Source organism: Nilaparvata lugens, chromosome 13, assembly GCF_014356525.2.
Source record: "Nilaparvata lugens isolate BPH chromosome 13, ASM1435652v1, whole genome shotgun sequence".
Classification (NCBI taxonomy): Eukaryota; Metazoa; Arthropoda; class Insecta; order Hemiptera; family Delphacidae; genus Nilaparvata; species Nilaparvata lugens.
The window spans coordinates 23250188-23269711 of record NC_052516.1 but is presented as its reverse complement, the minus strand read 5'-3'; the positions used below and the strand labels follow the sequence as shown (position 1 = coordinate 23269711).

Genomic DNA, 19524 nt, shown 5'->3' with positions numbered 1-19524 from the left:
GATCTCGAGCAAAAAAGTCAGTCTATCCCCACAAATTATCTCTACTTTCCTCTGCTGCACTCAAGAAACCATTCCGCCCTCGCCTACGGCTCGGGCGTGAACGTTTCTTTCGTTGCAGCAAACTGTCACTTTGCGCACTAGTTGCACAAATAACTATTTCTTCCTCTATTGATTCATCACTACACAATTTCATTGTGTAGGCTACAGAAAAACAACATATTCTTATACAAAAAATATTGTGGTAAATACTCATATTGACATGAACTAACCCTGTGCATCGTAAAGAACTCCTTGCTTAGTGGATTCATTTTTTCCATTTAGAAGTTTCAAACAGTTTATTTATCAATATGACTATTCAACCGAAACATGATAAAACTATTATAAACTATATATTGGAACTATATTAATTGGAAGCTAGTGTACAATAATACTGAATCAGATTGGATATCATCAATATTACAGATGGAATAAATTGGTTGAGTTCAAAGCCACTGACCAGTGAGTGAACGATGAGATCGGTGAGTGAACGTGGCTCTGAACGAAGTACTGTTTTGTCGTTGAACGATGCATAGACTCACATGCAGCGCTAGATTATTTGGAATTGGAATCGCCATTAAGGGACAGCCTGGAAGCTTATACATACTAAGATCTTGAAGATTTTTGTCATCTATAATATTACAAAAAAAATATATTATATAATATTGAGCAATTGTATCGCGTGCTCTAGAATTAGTTTGTTTTTCTGTTCTTTTTCAAAATTATTTCTTTAATATATTATCTTCTCTATTCAAGTGATAATAATGTGAAATATCTGTTCTATTTTTTGTTTTGAAGCATCTAAATTTGAAAATTTACTTTGTGAACATATTGTGGTCTGAAAATTTTGTGAAGTGAAGAGCTACAAGACTAACCTATTTCGGACTATGTGTAACCATATCTAACTTGGGAGAGGAATCGCACAAGGTTACCTTATTTTTCCTCTCCCTATCATTTATATGATGTATACTTATTATATCAATCAATAAAGAATAAAGAATAAAGAATAAAGAATATAGCGCTAAAATACCTCAATGGAACCTTTAATTTCAAGTAAGAGCTAGCATTGGGAAGGCATAGGTATTGTGCGTTTATACCTCTTCAAGGTCTTTGGTCTAACTGATATAACTGATATAACCGTCATATCCGGTTCGTTCACTGATCAGTTAATCGTACTTTTCCACCGATGGAAAAGAACGTAAATAGAGTAGCTGAACGTAAACAGACATGGCTCAATATGAGGTTGTTTACAAATAGGACTCCATTATAATGTATTTGGGAGCAGAGAAATGCATGATTACATAAATTCAATAACATTTAAAATATTTTACAAAGCATTTAAAACTACTCCAATCACCTGATGGTTTTTCATTTTAATTGATTACAATGAAATAGGTTAAGTTCTAGTTTTGTTTACAAAATATGATCAACAGGGGAACATCTGTCAGTCATGAGCAACCGTTCAGCACAGAATACACAACAAAATGGAAGGTATCAATCTAACCAAGATTTGAGTGCACCAGACCACGACACATGACTGCATCATCTGTGGAAATTGAAACTACTGCTGTATTACAATGCTACACTTTCTTTCAAGATGGCGGATTATGGCGTCAAGATATTAGCCGACTTTTCATTCTGTGGTTCATCTGTGATCAGGTTTTTTACTGAACGTAAAAAAAACCGATGGAATTGATCAGTGGCTTTGAACTCAACCAATGCATTTATTCAAATGCTGATTAATATATCAAATTGGAAAGGATTTATTCTTCAATCTTTGGATGATTCTTGCTGGCTCCCCCGGACGGATTCGCCCCATAGGATGAATGCCAAAATGTAATATTGCAAGAGAAATATTTTATTGTTGTATACTTGACTAATAAAGGAGATTATTTATTCTATTTTATTTTGAATAGTGAGTAAGTTTGTGATTTTGTATTCGATTTTTTCAAATGAGTGTAAGATTTCTCAAATTTTCTATTCATTGTGATACACTCTGATCCATAAAGTTTATTGTCAACATTCAGAGTGAAAATTTATCAAATCATTATTCCTGGACCGAAAATCTGGATCAAGTGAGGGAGCAGTGTGTGATTTCATTTCCTTAACCTTTGGACAACATTAAATTTTTATCAAAATTGAGAGATATAGTACTGGCTCAGCCCAGCTCTTCCTTCAATGTGATAATTATATTATGATTAGAGTATTTTGTAGAATATATGAATAAAAATGTATGAATCATTTTACTCGTGCTGGCTAGAACTCTAATGAAACATTGAATAATTTGTAGAATAAGGTATTATATAACGTAATAACCTAATAAAACTATTCAATACATTCTAAATTGTTCAATTGGAGAAAAAATATTGGTGATATAAAGATGAAATGACATGATTATGATATTGTAATGTGAATACTAAGATCGAAAAAGAGCAGAGATATTTGACCATTCATGAGTCACACAGACACAAACATTGTGGATGGAGTTGTGTTTAATATTATAAGACTGGGTTCATCTATTCATGGATATATTACTTTTATAATAGTATGCTGGTTTATAAAGCATGTATAGCAATATACATTCATGAATATTTCTCTCACAATAGCTGGTTTATACAATAATCCATAGTTGATCGTGTTATAGTGTGACTATACGGCTTTTAATATTGTATAAATCATGAATTAAGAATCAAAGCTGAAAACTTTATTATAAGAATCTCACGGGAAAATAGATAAGGTTGTGTTTAATATTATAAGACTGGGTTCATCTATTCATGGATATATTACTTCCATAATAGTATGCTGGTTTATAAAGCATGTACAGCAATATACATTCATGAATATTTCTCTCACAATAGTATGCTGGTTTATACAATAATCCATAGTTGATCGTGTTATAGTGTGACTATACGGCTTTTAATATTGTATAAATCATAAATTAAGAATCAAAGCTGAAAACTTTATTATAAGAATCTCACGGAAAAATAGATAAGAAACCTCATGAAAAAACAGAGAGAACTGGAGAAAGGGTGAATAGAGAGGAGCAAATCTAAATAACGTCGAAGTATATAGTACAAGTAGATCCGTAGGGATTTATAACTTGAAATATTTTGTGGATTAGACATCATGGACCAAAGCTGAGAACATAATAATACAAATCTCACAGAAAAACAATATTAACAACCTACCTAAAAAAACTGAGAGAGGAGAAAAGTAGAGTGAATAAACAAATAGAAACAGACCTGAATGAATGAAACGAGACAGAGAGTTGTACACATTAAAAGAGCGGCTGAAAATTAGATGCCCTCCATACCGCTTTTAATGGAGCCATTGATCATGTTTAATGGCTGGGGGCGGCGCGATCCAAGATGGGCCAATTTTTCAGTCTCAATGAGATTCAGCTATGTGTTGTTTATATATGTGTTTTTATGTATATATATGTTGTTTGTTGACTGAGAAATGCAGAGCAGACAACGTACGTTCGGCATCCAATAGAATTGCGCCGAATGGATCGCATTCTAGTTGCGGAGTTGGCGTCTGAATAAATAATTCATTGATGGTTTTGCTCCGCATTCTGTCCACCATTTATCTATCTGTGATACACTTTTTATGAATGATGATACATTGTTACGGTTTGTAATACAGTTTTATGAATGAATGGTGCGGATTGACTGGATGGTATTAATCGAGATAAATCTTAAATCCTGGATTTACGAGTCTCAACAGAGGTTAATTCGCAATTTTTCTTTGTCAATGATGAATCTTCCTCAAGTTTTATGAATTAATGGTCAGGATTGACTGGTATCGATCGTCATGAATCTTGAATCCTTGATTTACGAGTCTCTATAAAGGTTCATTCGTGAATTTTCTTTGTCATTAATGAAATCTTTCTCAATTTCCATGAATGAATGGTGAGGATTGACTGGTATTGATTGACTTGAATCTTAAATCCTGGATTTACGAGTCTCAACAGACGTGCATTCGCTATTTTTCTTTGTCATTAATGAATCTTTCCTCAAGTTCCATAAATGAATGGTGAGGATTGACTGGTATTGATCGACATGAATCCTAAATACTGGATTCACGAGTCTCAACAGACGTGCATTCGCTATTTTTCTTTGTCATTAATGAATCTTCCTCAAGTTTTATGAATGAATGGTCAGGATTGACTGGTATTAATCGAGATAAATCTTAAATCCTGGATTTTTGAGCCTCGACAGAGGTTAATTCGCAATTTTTCTTTGTCATTAATGAAATCTTTCTCAAGTTTTATGAATGAATGGTGAGGATTGACTGGTATTATTCGAGATAAATCTTGAATCCTGGATTTACTAGTCTCAACAGAGGTTAATTCGCAATGTTTCTTTGTCAATAATGAATCTTCCTCAACTTTTATGAATGAATGGTGCGGATTGACTGGTATCAATGAGCGTAAATCTCAAATCCTGGATTTACAAGTCTCAACAGAGATTCATTCATTCGTAATTTTTCTTTGTCATTAATGAATCTTCCTCAAGTTTTATGGATGAATGGGGTGAATCGACTGGTATAGATCGACATGAATCTCCAATCTTGGATTTTTGAGTCTCTACAAATGTTCATTCGTAAATTATCTTTGTCATTAATGAATCTTCCTCAAGTTTCATGAATAAATGATTGGTATTAATCTTAAATCCTGGATTTACAAGTCTCTACAGAGGTTCATTTGCAATTATTCTTAGTCAATAATTATGAATCTTCCTCAATCATTTTTTTGTATCAATCCCCAAATCATTTCCCATATAATTCTCAATTATTCTTGAATATAATATTCTGGGTGTCCCACGAAATGTGTGAGTCACAAACAGCCGGGGATCATGCAAATTCTACATGAAATTAGCAACAAAAAATGATCAGTAACATTTTCTTATATCGACCTTGGTTTTCGAGATATACCAATTTCATGATATTTTTGAGAAACTTCAATGACTGAGAAACCATAAATCAAAGTCGAATTCTGTGGATATGGTTGGGAAGAGGAGAAAATTTCCAATAAGATTCATGAAATTTGTTTCTTTCTTTTACATTTATGAACTTTTTATTCGCGCCCAAAGATGGAAAAATACATTCGTCGAGTTCAAAACAAACTTCAAACAGATTGAACGCAAGGTCAGGTTTCCGAGCTCGGGATTTAGCTATGTTGTAGACTTTTAATATCTGGAGTCAGGAAATTGGCTCTACGGAACGGTGTGTAGGCGTAGTCCACGTTTGAGTTAAATTTCGAAAAAATAGAAAACAAAATTAAAATAATAGAGATTGAGAAATAACATAGCTATTTAAATTATTTAGGAATGTTTCATTTCGTCAAGGAAAAACGTTTCCAATTATAGAAATGAGAAAATAGAGATTATCATAAAAACTACGGCTAAGCTTGGAAAGCCAATTTTCTGACTCCAGCTGTTTGAAGTCTGGAACTTGGCTAAATCCCGAGCTCGGAAACCAGCCCTTAATGTTCATGAAATGTTCAAAAACGAATCTTATCAGACATTTCTTCTTTTTTCCAACCGTATTCTCATAAATCTTGGCTTCCGACTGATAGTTTTTAGTTAATGACTTTTTCCAAAAATATCGAAAGATCGGTTGTTACACATTTTGTGGAACATCCTCTAAAAAATATAAGTTACGTGAATGAAATTATAACAAATAGTTAAATTTTAGGAAAACTCTTAAAATCTTTGCATTTTTGTTTCTTCTCCGCAGATATGCTCCACAACGCGTTCCCAGGTCAACCCGGTCTCCAACGATCATCGTCCTCATCATCATCATCATCATCGTCGCAATCATCATCATCATCAAGCCACGACCAACATCAGGTGCACGGCGGAATGAGCACAGCGCAGGCGCGAAAGAACATGCTGGCAAAGATCAGCAGATACGACCTGCTGTTAGGCGTTGTCAAGGCTGAGGCATTTCTATCGTTCACCGGTGATGACGTCACGTACGGGATTGAAACAGACCGTCGCACTAGGATACTGCGCACCTATGTCAAGAATACTTACAAGTGAGTAGTTCAAATTCAAATAATATTCATTTATACTCATCTTTACACTTATTCATCATCTTCTTTTATTATTATATTATATAATTTATCATTTCATTTTTTGTAAGTTCTTAATGACTCATATTAAATTTGTATTAGCAACTTTCACCTGTGACAGGATTTTCCTTGCATTTTCCTTGGTTTATTATATTTTTGTTGAAAGTTTTGTCATAGAGAAATAATAGCGTAAGTGGATATCCCATGGTATAGGATGTTGCAACTTTTACTGTTATCTCAAGCCGATAGTCCACGTAGTTCTTTCCCGTGAAGCTGTGTGACACTCGTAGTCTCTCGTACTGTGCCGTTCATACATTCTCACCCTAACAAAACAGTAAAAATCCCCAATAATCGAAAGTAATCAGCTTGAGATAACAGTAAAACTTGCAACATAAACGTCCTATACCATGGGATATCTACTTACGCTATTGTTTCTCTATGGTTTCGTTTTTTGTATATATAGTGTTGTTGAAGAACCAATGAATAATTTGATTTTGATTTTTTCTTATTAAACTATTCTGTTCATATGGATACTTGAGAGAATAATCACACATAATTACGAGTACCCTTTTTTGGAGTAGTCTCAGTCGATTCTCGCCATTATTCTTCCCCATTATGATTAAAAATAGGTTTTACCAAATTTATCACAGAATTTTATCTTCAGTATATTTGATAGTATGATTATCCTTCAATATTTAGTCTCAATTTTGTTTCATAAGAAGCAAGGATAAAGAAACATTCCTTAAAGGATCATTGTGCCAGATGAACGCAACGTTGCCAAATAGGATTTGATTATCATTGGCCACAGCTGATTGAGAATGAGAATTAATCACTATTTCTATAAGACATCTGACGGATTGGCAACGTCTATAGATGCGAGGAGTGGAGAGTGAAATTATTGCATAGCTGTATCATGCTTTGTACTACATAGTGGAATAGAGAATCAATAGCATAAGTAGATATCCCATAGTATAGGGCGTTTATGTCGCAACTTTTACTGTTATCTCAAGCCCATAGTTCACATAGTTCTATCGTGTGAAGCAGTGTGACGCTGGTAGTCTCTCATAATTGTGCCGTTTGAACACTCTCACCCGGTCAAAACAGTAAAAATCGACAATAATCGACAGTAATTGGCTTGAGTTGACAGTAAAAGTTGCGAAACAATAGCATAAGTAGATATCCCATGGTATAGGGCGTTTATGTCGCAACTCGCAACTTTTAGTGTTATCTCAAGCCGATAGTTCACGTAGTTCTTTCCCGTGAAGCTATGTGACGCTGGTAGTCTCTCAAATTGTGCCGTTGATACACTCTCACCCAAACAAAACAGTAAAAATCGACAATAATCAACAGTAATTGGCTTGAGTTAACAGTAAAAGTTGCGACATAAACGCTCTAGACCATGGGATATCTACTTATGTTATTGTTTCGCAACTTTTACTGTTAACTCAAACCAATTACTGTCGATTATTGTCGATTTTTACAGTTTTGACCGGGTGAGAGTGTACAAACGGCTCTATACCATGGAATATCTACTGGCGCTATTTTTCTCTATGATAGTGATTACATAGCATCGGACAATTCTCGTGAACAGTTGATATATAATAGTTATTCTTTGTAATTTGTAAATCCTGTGTTGTTTTGAAAATTATATTATTGTAAATAATCATATTCAATGGCAACACCTTGATACTTTCAACAACATTATCAATCTCTAGTGAACTGAGACCTTGTACATTCAGCAGCCTAATACACAGTATGGTGTGGGAAAAGCCCCACGATCAATCATCAGCTGTTGACCAATGAAGGTTGAACTCTACTGTCATTGACCGAGACTGTAATTAAAAAAACCAAGCTACTTCAATAAATATTATTCTACAATAATTTGATACTATCTAGATTAGAACACAATGGATATCAAACACCCATTCCATACTGAGTCAATCTGCAAGATGAAAATTCAGTTTTTCTCCACCTACTGTCAAAAGTACTTACTTTACTCCCTGAAACATGATACTAAAGTGTCACTTTTTCGCTCTCGGTACTAAAAAACAGAAAAACTCCCTAGGGAGTAAAAGTGACTCCATTTAAATAACATGGGAAGCATCTCTATTTTAAAAACGTACATTTGGAATAGGTCAGAAGGTCTAAGCTCAGATGAGGAAGCATATAGAGTAGTCATTAAACCAACTAAATTCAATACCTCAACCAGACATTTGATCGATATATAAAATTTATGTTTGTATGCTGAAATTATTATTACAAACTTCATATCACTATACTAAAAAAATGTATATATTTTTTCCTTTTATTCCATGTTATTCAAAATATCAGCCAACGAATATTACTTATTAACTAATCAAATTTGAAACGGGAACTTCATCATAGCTGTAGTTTTGGCTGTCATTGTTGTTACAACTTTAGCCGACAGATAGTGCTGTCGTAAGAGAACTGTGATTACAAGCCAGCTGTTTCTGTTTACTTTTTAGATTATGTTGTAACACATTGTTTGGTTACATACGTTTTTAAAAATATTATTTTATTGGCAATTTTTATAAAAATGTAGGTAGAGGAAAAATGTTGTGTATATCACGAGTGAAAAATGTTTTTTCTCCCTCGAGAAAATTGTTGCCCTCGGCTTCGCCTCGGGCTTCAAACTTTTCCCTCAGGGAGAAAAAACAGCACTTTTCACTCTAGATATACAAATAACTATTATAGGTTATGGTGTCGTTGCCTACATCTTCTGAGTAATAAGAGCCCTACGATGTCATATTAAGAAAATGGTGGGGAAGGAGATAATTGAGAAACATTTCAGGTGAAAGAGAGAGAAAAGAGAGGAACAGACGAGAATGTGATATTGAGAAGATGGTGGGGAAGGAGATAATTGAGAAACATTTTAGGTGAAAGAGAAAGAGAGCAATATCAGAGTGGACTGACATTATGCAGCGCAAAGCACTGGTTCTCTTGAGAACTTTCTCTTGGAAAAACGTAAATTTCTCCACAATCTGATGATAATTCATTATTGTCGGATGTTCACAAAGTAGTGAAAGATGAATGTATTAATCAAGTACTGAAAATTACTATTGATCAAGTATTTTGTTCAATGTGAACATCACAGAATATTTCAAACGTCTTGTGTGGAAACCAGTGTCATAGAGAAACAATAGCATAAGTAGATATCCCATGGTATAGGGTGTTTATGTCGTAACTTTTTCTGTTATCTCAAGCCGATAGTCCACGTAGTTCTTCCCCATAAAGCTATGTGACGCTGGCAGTCTCTCATATTGTGCCATTCATATAATCTCACCCGGCCTAAACAGTGAAAATCTACAATAATCAACAATAATCGGCTTGAGATAACAGTAAAAGTTGCGACATAAACGCCCCTATACCATGGGATATCTACTTACGCTATTGTTCCTCTATGCTAGTGTCTACCCACTACTTAGACAAAATGCTAGATTCAGAGCCAGAAAAACGTCTTCAAATATGATCAAACTCACTGCTCAATCATCATTTTTGATTGTTTCTCTCTGAAAGAAAACAAATGTAGAAGCATCAATTCTTGTTTCGGCGCAAAACATAACTGAATTGAACAAATATCAAGTAAAAAAACTGATATTGTGAATATCACTAGTATCAGATACAATAGTGGTGTTGACAATATTAGTGTCGTTTTCTCCTTATTATGGAAAAATAATACAACATCTTTTCCCATACAAATTATACTATTATCATTATCAAGTACTTAATAGCTGTTATAGTCTTGCAAACGTCTCCTAACAGGTATATGAATAAGATAATAGCATAGAGAAACAATAGCATAAGTAGATATCCCATGGTATAGGGCGTTTATGTCGCAACTTTTACTGTTAACTCAAGCCGATTTTTGTCGATTATTGTCGATTTTTACTGTTTTGTTGGGGTGAGAGTGTATCAACGGCACAATTTGAGAGACTACCAGCGTCACACAGCTTCACGGGAAATAACTACGTGAACTATCGGCTTGAGATAACAGTAAATTTGCGAGTTGCGACATAAACGCCCTATACCATGGGATATCTACTTATGCTATTGTTTCTCTATGATAATAGTATCTTACGTCACATGGACGGGAATGGGCCCCTTGCAGGCGAGAATGATGGTTCTAGTCGAGGCATTAGCCGAGACTGGAATTTCATTCAAGCACTGCAAAAGACATTAAATTTACGTCCAAGTAACGTACCCTATTTTTTGTCAAAATAATCTAAAGAAGAATAATTGATAAATAGAAAACATTACCTGCTTGTGTTGAAGCTACTACATGCATTCTATAAATATAACCTAGTTTAAAAATTCCGAATCAGGAATTTTGGGGAAGTTGACAAAACTTCCACTTGCAGCGCCAAAGGAAGTTCTTTTGTAGCAGTTCTGCTGTTCTTTTTTCGGAACTAGGAAACATACTCGACTGTAGAGAAAACATATGGTTTCCTTACAGTAGAGTATGCTGTAATGAGAATCAGCATAACCAAATGAGAAACAGCTGTTTACCGGCTTGATTACATGAATGGAAAACAGCAGAGATTGAATGACTATGACAAAAATGTCATGATGACTCCATGATACATTGTGTTGTTGTAGATGATGATGATGATGATTATTATGGTTGCTTGATACTGAAAGCCGGATGATGAGGATAATGATTATGACGATATGACGACGATGATCACCCGAATTCAGAATTCCAGAGGCGCATATTGATAACACACACCACAGTGATTATCGCTAGCTAGAAGGCTCCCCATTTGAAATCAGCCATATATGACAATTGGGCCTATTATCATTGTCACATATAATATATATACTATATACATTCACCATATGTATATACATAATATATAACATGTAGAATGTATTCGTCATGTATTTGGCTGAATAATAATTGTACCGGCAGCCTTGCCCCGGAATGAATAATACAGCAGCCATATTGGGAGGAAACTGTTCGGCGGGAAATTCAAATTCTACCGGTGATCGCTCTCACTAAACACAGTACAGTACACGGGATAATTGTAGCCTGGCTAAATAAAGGACTGTGACCGTACCTTGATCCCTAAGAACGGGATACTTTGTGGTCCCTTTGAGATCAATAATTCCTGATTTCAACCACAAAATCTATCATGTTTTAATCAATCCTCTATTGATTTGATTCAATCCAATGCTAGTCTGATTATTCAAATTCAACGGAGTCGATTGATGAATAAAAAACTTGATGTTGTCAAAAGCACTGGTCAATTTTGAAACAATTTGAGATACTAGTTTTGAGTGTTACACCATTATCAATCTCTAGTAAACAGAAAGCTCATACATTGAGCAGCACAAGTGGTAGGTATGTTCAGTTGGCCCTTTAGAGGCGCAACAAGAACGGATTTGGAAAAATTTCCAAAGATACGCCCAAAAAATTTACTACAGAAGCTCAGCTGGGGTGCAATAATGTTGTGTTAGAAGGAATTTGAAATAACGCCCAAAATTAGCGTTTTCTCAGCTTTTCTGCGTTTCCTCACCTTTTCCAATAATTGATGGAAATATATTATAAATTAAAAAAAATTCAGTACACAGGTTCAGCTGAGGTGGAAGAATTTTGTTCGCCAAAGATACGCCAATATAGTAACAAGTGTTTTTCGTGATTAAATTGACATAATACGTTCATATTCGGTACAGGGGTACCGCTGAGGTCTATATGCAGGCGAGCGAAGCGAGCCCGCTGATCTCATTTTTCCAGTCGGGGGTCCAGGGGGCGGAGCCCCATGGCTAGACGGATATGGCGAGCGAAGCGAGCCTGACGGCTAGTAAAATATCAGACTTCAAAAGGCTAAGCCTCAAAAATACTAAAACAATAATATCAGTCCATGAAAGAAACAATCTCGGAGTGATTGTGATGTATGGAAAGAAATTGTATGACAAGAGAATCGGAAGAGAAGAGGGGGAAAATGATGAAGAGAGAGAATAATGAAGATGAAAAATGGAAAGAGAGGAGAAAGAAGGAGAGAGAGGAGAATGAGAGAACCGGAAAAATATTGAAGGAGAGAAACAGAGAGAGTGTGTGTGTGTGTGTGTGTTTGTGTGAGCGAAAAAGAAAAAGAGTGAGAGAGTGTGAGATTGATTGATTGAGTTTTTTATTTATGTATATTACAATATAATATATAGCTTAGTATTATAAGCTATTTTATATAAGTGTATAAGTATATATATATATAATGGCTTATATAAAATAGCTTACAATACAGCAAAATTATATATGAATTCACATAATATAGACTAAGAGAATAATTATTGAACTGTATATGATAGGAAAAAGCAATTTGTAATAACTATAGTTAATATTGTTATGCATCTACATAAATTAACGGAGCTTTGGACATATCAATGTACATTCTACGGAAAGAATATTCAAAAAATATCCTTCCCACTAACACACTACCAAATTTTTTTTGAGGGAGATTGATTGATTGAGTACTTTATTTATGTAGATTACAATATATACTGGCTTATACACTTATATACAATAGCTTACAATACAGCAAAATTATACATGAATTTACATAATATAGACTAAGAAAATAATTATTGAACTGTATATGATATGAAAAAGTAATTTGTAATATAATAACTATAGATAATTATATTGTTATGCATCTACATAAATTGGCGGAGCTTTGGACATATCAATGTCCATTCTTCGGAAAGAATATTAAAAATATCCTCCCCACTAACTCTCTACCAAAGGGATAACAGAGGATGAATAGTTGTTCATCATTTTTATTGAATAACTAGCTGTTAACCCGTGCTCCGAAAGGGTCCAATTAAAAACTTGACAATCTGAATACTTGACCTACTTGAATCTTAAAGACTTTGGAATAGGAACATAACCATTTCCAGTAAATTAAGAATCTATATGCAAAATTTCAAGTTGAACAGTCCAGTAGTTTCCTATAGATAGTTTCCTATCCCGTACGTGTATAAGCCAATCCTTTCCTTCATTATATTTATTCACTAGCTGTCAGGCTCGCTTCACTCGCCATATCCGTCTAGAAAGGGGGCTCCGCCCCCTGGACGCCCGACTGGATCGTCCAAAAATGGGATCAGCGGGCTCGCTTCGCTCTCTTGCATTTTTCATTTGAGCATGCTTCATTCCATCAGAAAGACAAAGTACTGAGAAAACGCAGAAAATATTATAAAAACTCTGATTTTTGGCGTATCTTTGATGAAATATTGAAGTCACCTCACCAAAATAGTTATTTGTGCAACTAGTGCGCAAAGTGACAGTTTGAAGGTAAAAATGTCTCATAATTCATCAAAATTTTTTGAGCGTTATATTGTGGCACTTGAATTGCTGATTATGAAGTATTGCAATCATTTCACACAGAAATGTTCAGAAGTTAATAGAAATGACAATAGACGTGATATTTCAGAGTTATCCAGGAGTCAATTATTTCCATCCCATCTACAAAAAATCATAAATTAGTACTATAATGAAGATTTTAATAACAAAATAATATGATTGATGTTAGAAAATAGTTCCTTTCTACATAGGTATGAAATAATATAGTTTTACTCATTTCGCTTTAGATCTAGTATTTACAGGGTTTTCTAACTTAGTTTTTTCGGAGAGTAAAAGTGTAATTCAAATATTCTTCTTTCTTGTATGTTAATTTTTTTTCTTCAATTATTAGTCAATTTTATAAGCTACCGCTGCTGCCTACTATTGTGTCTCACTTCCACAATCACATTTAACACTATCCACATCCATTTTTTACACAAATTATTACGAAAATAAAATAAGAGACAACAAATTTGCATTCAAAATACGCGCCAACGGCTGATTTGAATGATGGAAGTATGAAGAACCGACAGGCGCGCGACCTAGCGGAAAAAATCGTAACTACGTTCGTTCCATCTTTCCAACTATCTAAATCAATTTCCAGAAATTATTTTAGATTTACGGTCTCAAATTACGAAAAAATGCTCAAAGTAGCCTAAAAATATGGGTTGTGAATGGATAAGATGGTGGGTAGTGTGGAAGATAGGATAGTCGATGAATAAGATATCATAATGAGTGAATTTAAAGAGGAGATTGATTGATTGATTGATTGATTGAGTACTTTATTTATGTGGATTACAATATATACTGGCTTATACACTTATATACAATAGCTTACAATACAGCAAAATTATACATGAATTTACATAATATAGACTAAGAAAATATTTATTGAACTGTATATGATATGAAAAAGCAATTTGTGATATAATAACTATAGATAATTATATTGATATACATCTACATAAATTGGCGGAGCTTTGGACATATCAATGTCCATTCTTCGGAAAGAATATAAAAAATATCCTCCCCACTAACTCTCTACCAAAAAAGAGATAGAGTGGGAGAGCAAGAGAGACAGAGAGTGTGTGTGTGACTAACTGTTTGTGTGAGAGAAAAAGGGAAAAAGAGTGAGCGAAAGATATATTGATAATAATTAGTCAGTTGAATAGCCAGGAGCTTCAGATAAAAGCGAACAGAATAAATATGAGATTCCAGGGATATCAAACATTTTACGTTTTCAACAGAATTTTCCACCGGTTTTCCTCAAAGTGACATGTTCACATTCATTCCATTTTCTCATCCATTCTATCAATGCCACTATTCTCTCCTGCTATGTAAATGCTGACGAAATAATTATAAATAAATTCAGAAAAAAGCTTTAATTTTTAAAATGACAAAACCTTTGAAATATAAATACGTCACCAACCTGTATTTGAATAAGTAGATACGATTAATATGGGGATGAAATGAGAAGTTTCAACAATATTTCACAGATTTTTTTTATTTCCACATCCTCTCTGAAAATTACATAGTAAGCTTTGCTCCATTTGTACATGACGCATTCTCTATTTTGATGAAAACGTAGAATCCATAAAATTTTATTGAAAAAGGATGTTTACATGTTATGAAGACATGCTAAACAAATCTATCCAAATCAGACTGATCGATCACAGTTGAGTCAATCAGACTCAATCATTGCATCATATATTATTTATTTATTCATTAGAACAGTCACAAACACGATATTTGGAAAGAGAAACAGGCAATTGCCTAAAACTTCTTCAATTCCTTGATTTTGGCACATAAATAGTCCAAAGTGAGGTTAAGTTTAAAATTTCTGTTTTCACCAAAGATTAACACTCAGAGAATACGTATTCGAGATATGACTGATGGATTTTGAATTTCGAAGGGTTGATAAGAGCCGGAAATAACACTAAACAATCCGAAAGTTTCAATAATATTCATCAACAGCTGTAGAAAATGAACGACAATTTACAAAGATGATTGATGAAGTACACAATTTACAAGCTCTTCAAATCGATTGAGATTCGCAGACAGCAGTACTATACTTGAAATAAACTTGAAAATTTTGAGCAGAAAAATTAAAACTACTATCACTGCAACTATCAGCTGATTTTTTTTTATTATAATGAGACTGATGAATCAATCAATTCGATTAAAATTGTAAAATATATCTATCATGAGAATCCTTAATTCCATTCTTGAAAAAGTATCGTTCCATTAAATGGTCTATCTATTGAACAATTCAATGGGAATCATGCTTATTGATAACTCGCATTAATCTAGAAACTTTAAATCTAAATTTTCATTTCAAAACCCAATCACAGTTAATTATCATCATACTTTCAATTGCACAATCATTTCACACTCCAACAGAGTTCATTGATCTTCATGAATAGATGAATGGCGTGAAGTTGTTGACTACCTCTCATATTTTGAAGACAAATATTCAATGACTTCAATTCGTATCTTGGGAAGAAGTGATGGAATGTGTTTTCTCATCAAAGAAACATTAGAAAAACTCGTTTTGAGAGTTAATGAGAGGCAAGAGAAAGAGAGGCAAGGAAATAGAGTGAACACTCTCATCAATGCAAAACATTTTGAGACTGTATCAAAAGTGTACAAATATTGAAATCAATATAAAGATTGAAGTGTATCGGTTTCCTTTGGTTGTCCCAACTGACGCCAACTTTGGCGAGTTCTCCAACCCAAAGGGTCACTACTTCTAGAATAGGCCTGACTTTGATAATTTTATCAATAGCGGGATCTTTGGGGTCTTTCTTTTGCTTATTAATGTCACACACTTGTAAAAAATTCTTTATTGCATCAAACCTATTTCTGCTTTGAACATCAGCTATAGTACTATATCTACAATAATTATGACTCCAATACATTCTATATTGAGGGATTTCTACTATACCCATATTAAGAAACAGGCTGCGACAAATTTATCATGACTCATGATACGTCAGCAAGAGATTGATTCTTCTCTAATCACTCCAGTAAAAATCTGGTGTGGCGCACTCACACATCTCCCCTTGCCATTATGAGAATTGATCGCCTGACGCTAGTGTTCCCGCGCATCTCAAGTCTACTATTCAAAGATTTCAGCCAGCTGGTGACAGGGCAATAACGCTGGAGACACACGAGGTCTGCTATCTCTTCATAGTGAATGATTTAATAGAATCAACAATAATTTGCAATTGAATAATCACATTTTCTCGTATTTAGAGTTTATTTTCAATTTTAGGTGGAAATGTTACTGAACATTAATTGTAGAGATTTTTATGCTCAATCTATTCCACTTAATTTTTTTTTGTTTAAATTGTATCTGAAGCCTGATAATTGAGAATCTAAAATCGAATTTTGCATTGATGGGGCGAAGCTCCTGAAATTTTTACAGATATTGGACTTGTGGCAGTTGATAGAGCTTATCAATGACTACTTCAGATATGAATTTGATCAAAATCGTTGGAGCCGTTTCCGAGAAAATCACGAAAAACCTTGTTTTTGACAACATTTTCGCCATTTTAGTCGCCATCTTGAATTGCATTTGATCGAAATTGTTCGTGTCGGATCCTTATTGTGAAAGGACCTTAAGTTCCAAATTTCAAGTCATTCCGTTAATTGGGAGATGAGAGATATCGTGTACACAGACGCACATACACTCATACACACACACACACACACACACAACACACACACACACACACACACACACACACCACACACACACACACACACACACACCACACACACACACACACACACACCACACACCACACACACACACACACACACCACACACACACCACACACACACACACACACACACACACACACACACACACACACAACACACACACACACACACACACACACACACACACACACACACACACACACACACACACACACACACACACACACACACACACACAACACACACACACACACACACACACACACACACACACAGACTAATACCCAAAAACAACTTTTTTGGACTCAGAGAACCTTGAAACGTATAGAAATTTAGAAATTGGGGTACCTCAATTTTTTTCAGAAAGCAATACTTTCCTTACCTATGGTGATAGGACAAGGAAAGTAAAAATCATTTCTCTCCTTTACTGGAATGATTTTCCAATTATTATAATCTGATATTTCTGTAGGACTGCACGAAATTCGAATGTGATCAGAGTATGATCAGGAGAAGATCAGAAAATCATCTTTGTACGTTGAAAGATGAACAACTGAAGCTGATAGAAGCTCAGCTCAGCAGGCATTGTTACAAGGTGTGGGCTCATCCATAATAGCATGGCCTATTCCAGTTTTCCATTGAATATTCTATGACAATCATGTGAGGCTCTCATTCAGGGAGCACATCAGTGTTTGTGCAAGGTTCCACAGGGTTTACTGTATGGAAAGATTCACTTCAAGCTGGCAACATTTGGTTGAATGGGAACCACTAGTTCATCACTGTGAAGGATACTGACAATGTTATATTACATGGTTGAATGGAAAGCCCTGGCTTTATTGATAGGCAATTCTGACAGATTTTGATGATTCTCACCATAATGGTGAGCTGGTATTCATTTGTAACCGGTGGAGGTATTTTTAACCCTACACCACACCTGACATAATTCTGTAACCGGGTGATATCTTTGTCCCTATTTGATTGATCTTCCAAAATATAAAATATATGAGAATACATGTGGTTCGATAGTCATTCTTGCAGACTATACCACCGCTAGCCTCCAGCGGAGGGAGGGGGTTTGTTTCTTCTCTTCTATAATATTTACCAAAATTATGCTATCAAATCACTTTTTGAATCCTTGATTGGTTGGGAGCTTCTAGTGGATTCGTTCATTCAAATGCACAGATTATCATCACTATCTAATTGTCACCTATTTTAGCAACTAGCAACTACGAGCCAGGAACTTCAATGAAAAATACAAATAGAATTCAACCTCAGGTTTATTGAACTCATTAACGAATCAATAGAAATCATGTCAAATTTTCAAACAGAGTTACTCAGCAAAAGAAGGAATATTCAATTTCAATCTATACATTTTGGGAACCTGCTAACTTGCTGCAACTAAATTCGGGCCTCGGTCATTCTATGTACTGAATTTCGAGTTAAATAAAAACAACAGGAGTTTGGCACTTTTCATTTTAACAATATTCAAACTTGGACTCTTCAGAAACACTCACATACTCTTCAATAAAACTCACTATACTTGAACTCACACGCACAAACAATTTCCTGATTCTACTTCTACTAACTCTATAAAATTTGGTTTCCTATTCAACTAGATAAAAATTACTTATAACTGAAAACATAACAATTTGTCCCTCTGAATGGGAAATTGGCCCAATCAGAGGACCGAGGCTCGCACACCTTTACATGTTTTCCCAGTTACGTCTCAATTCGAACCGTGGCCTTTTCATTGAAAATTATTTCCCCTCCACAAGCGATGAGCATAACTTCCAGTGGAAAAGCCAAAGCTGCAAAAAGGTCAATGGTCGTACAATTCCCAAATACAGTAGCTATTTCGACAAGAAATTGAAACTGCATTTAAAAAATTTCTTTAATTTCGACAACTAAGCAACGAGTTAGCAAATTCAAACAAGACAGAGTCAATTCTCAGACTAAAACGCAGGGTCCAACATACAGTGAAAATCAAAGTTCATTCCACTTCAAAAACCTGAAAAATAATATAAGATACACAAAAACAACTACAATACTACCCTCTCAATATCACACTATTACACATTGATATGGTGAACGGAGAAATGATATAAATAGGACATGACTCACGAATTCTAGCCTATATATGAAGATTTCCGGATGTAGGCCTATAACCTACAGAGTGTCTGATAAGTCACTCCCTATTTTAATACAACTATAATTTCTTCATTCATGAACCAATTTTGTTGAAACTACATTGTCAGATAGAGCATTCCTTGGGGTTTTGTTTAACACCAATTTTTATCTGTTTCAGTTCAAAAATGACCCCTCTCTTGACTGTGG

At 34.6% G+C, this 19524-nt stretch overlaps 1 protein-coding gene across 1 annotated transcript in view; it reads left to right on the top strand.

Moving 5' to 3' along the window:
- Positions 1-19524, top strand: part of LOC111051396 (neuroligin-2) — a 147927-nt gene that overhangs the window by 56177 nt on the left and 72226 nt on the right. The window contains 1 exon segment of the mRNA XM_039440398.1: positions 5776-6076. Within this exon segment, the coding sequence (XP_039296332.1) occupies positions 5776-6076 (301 nt within the window).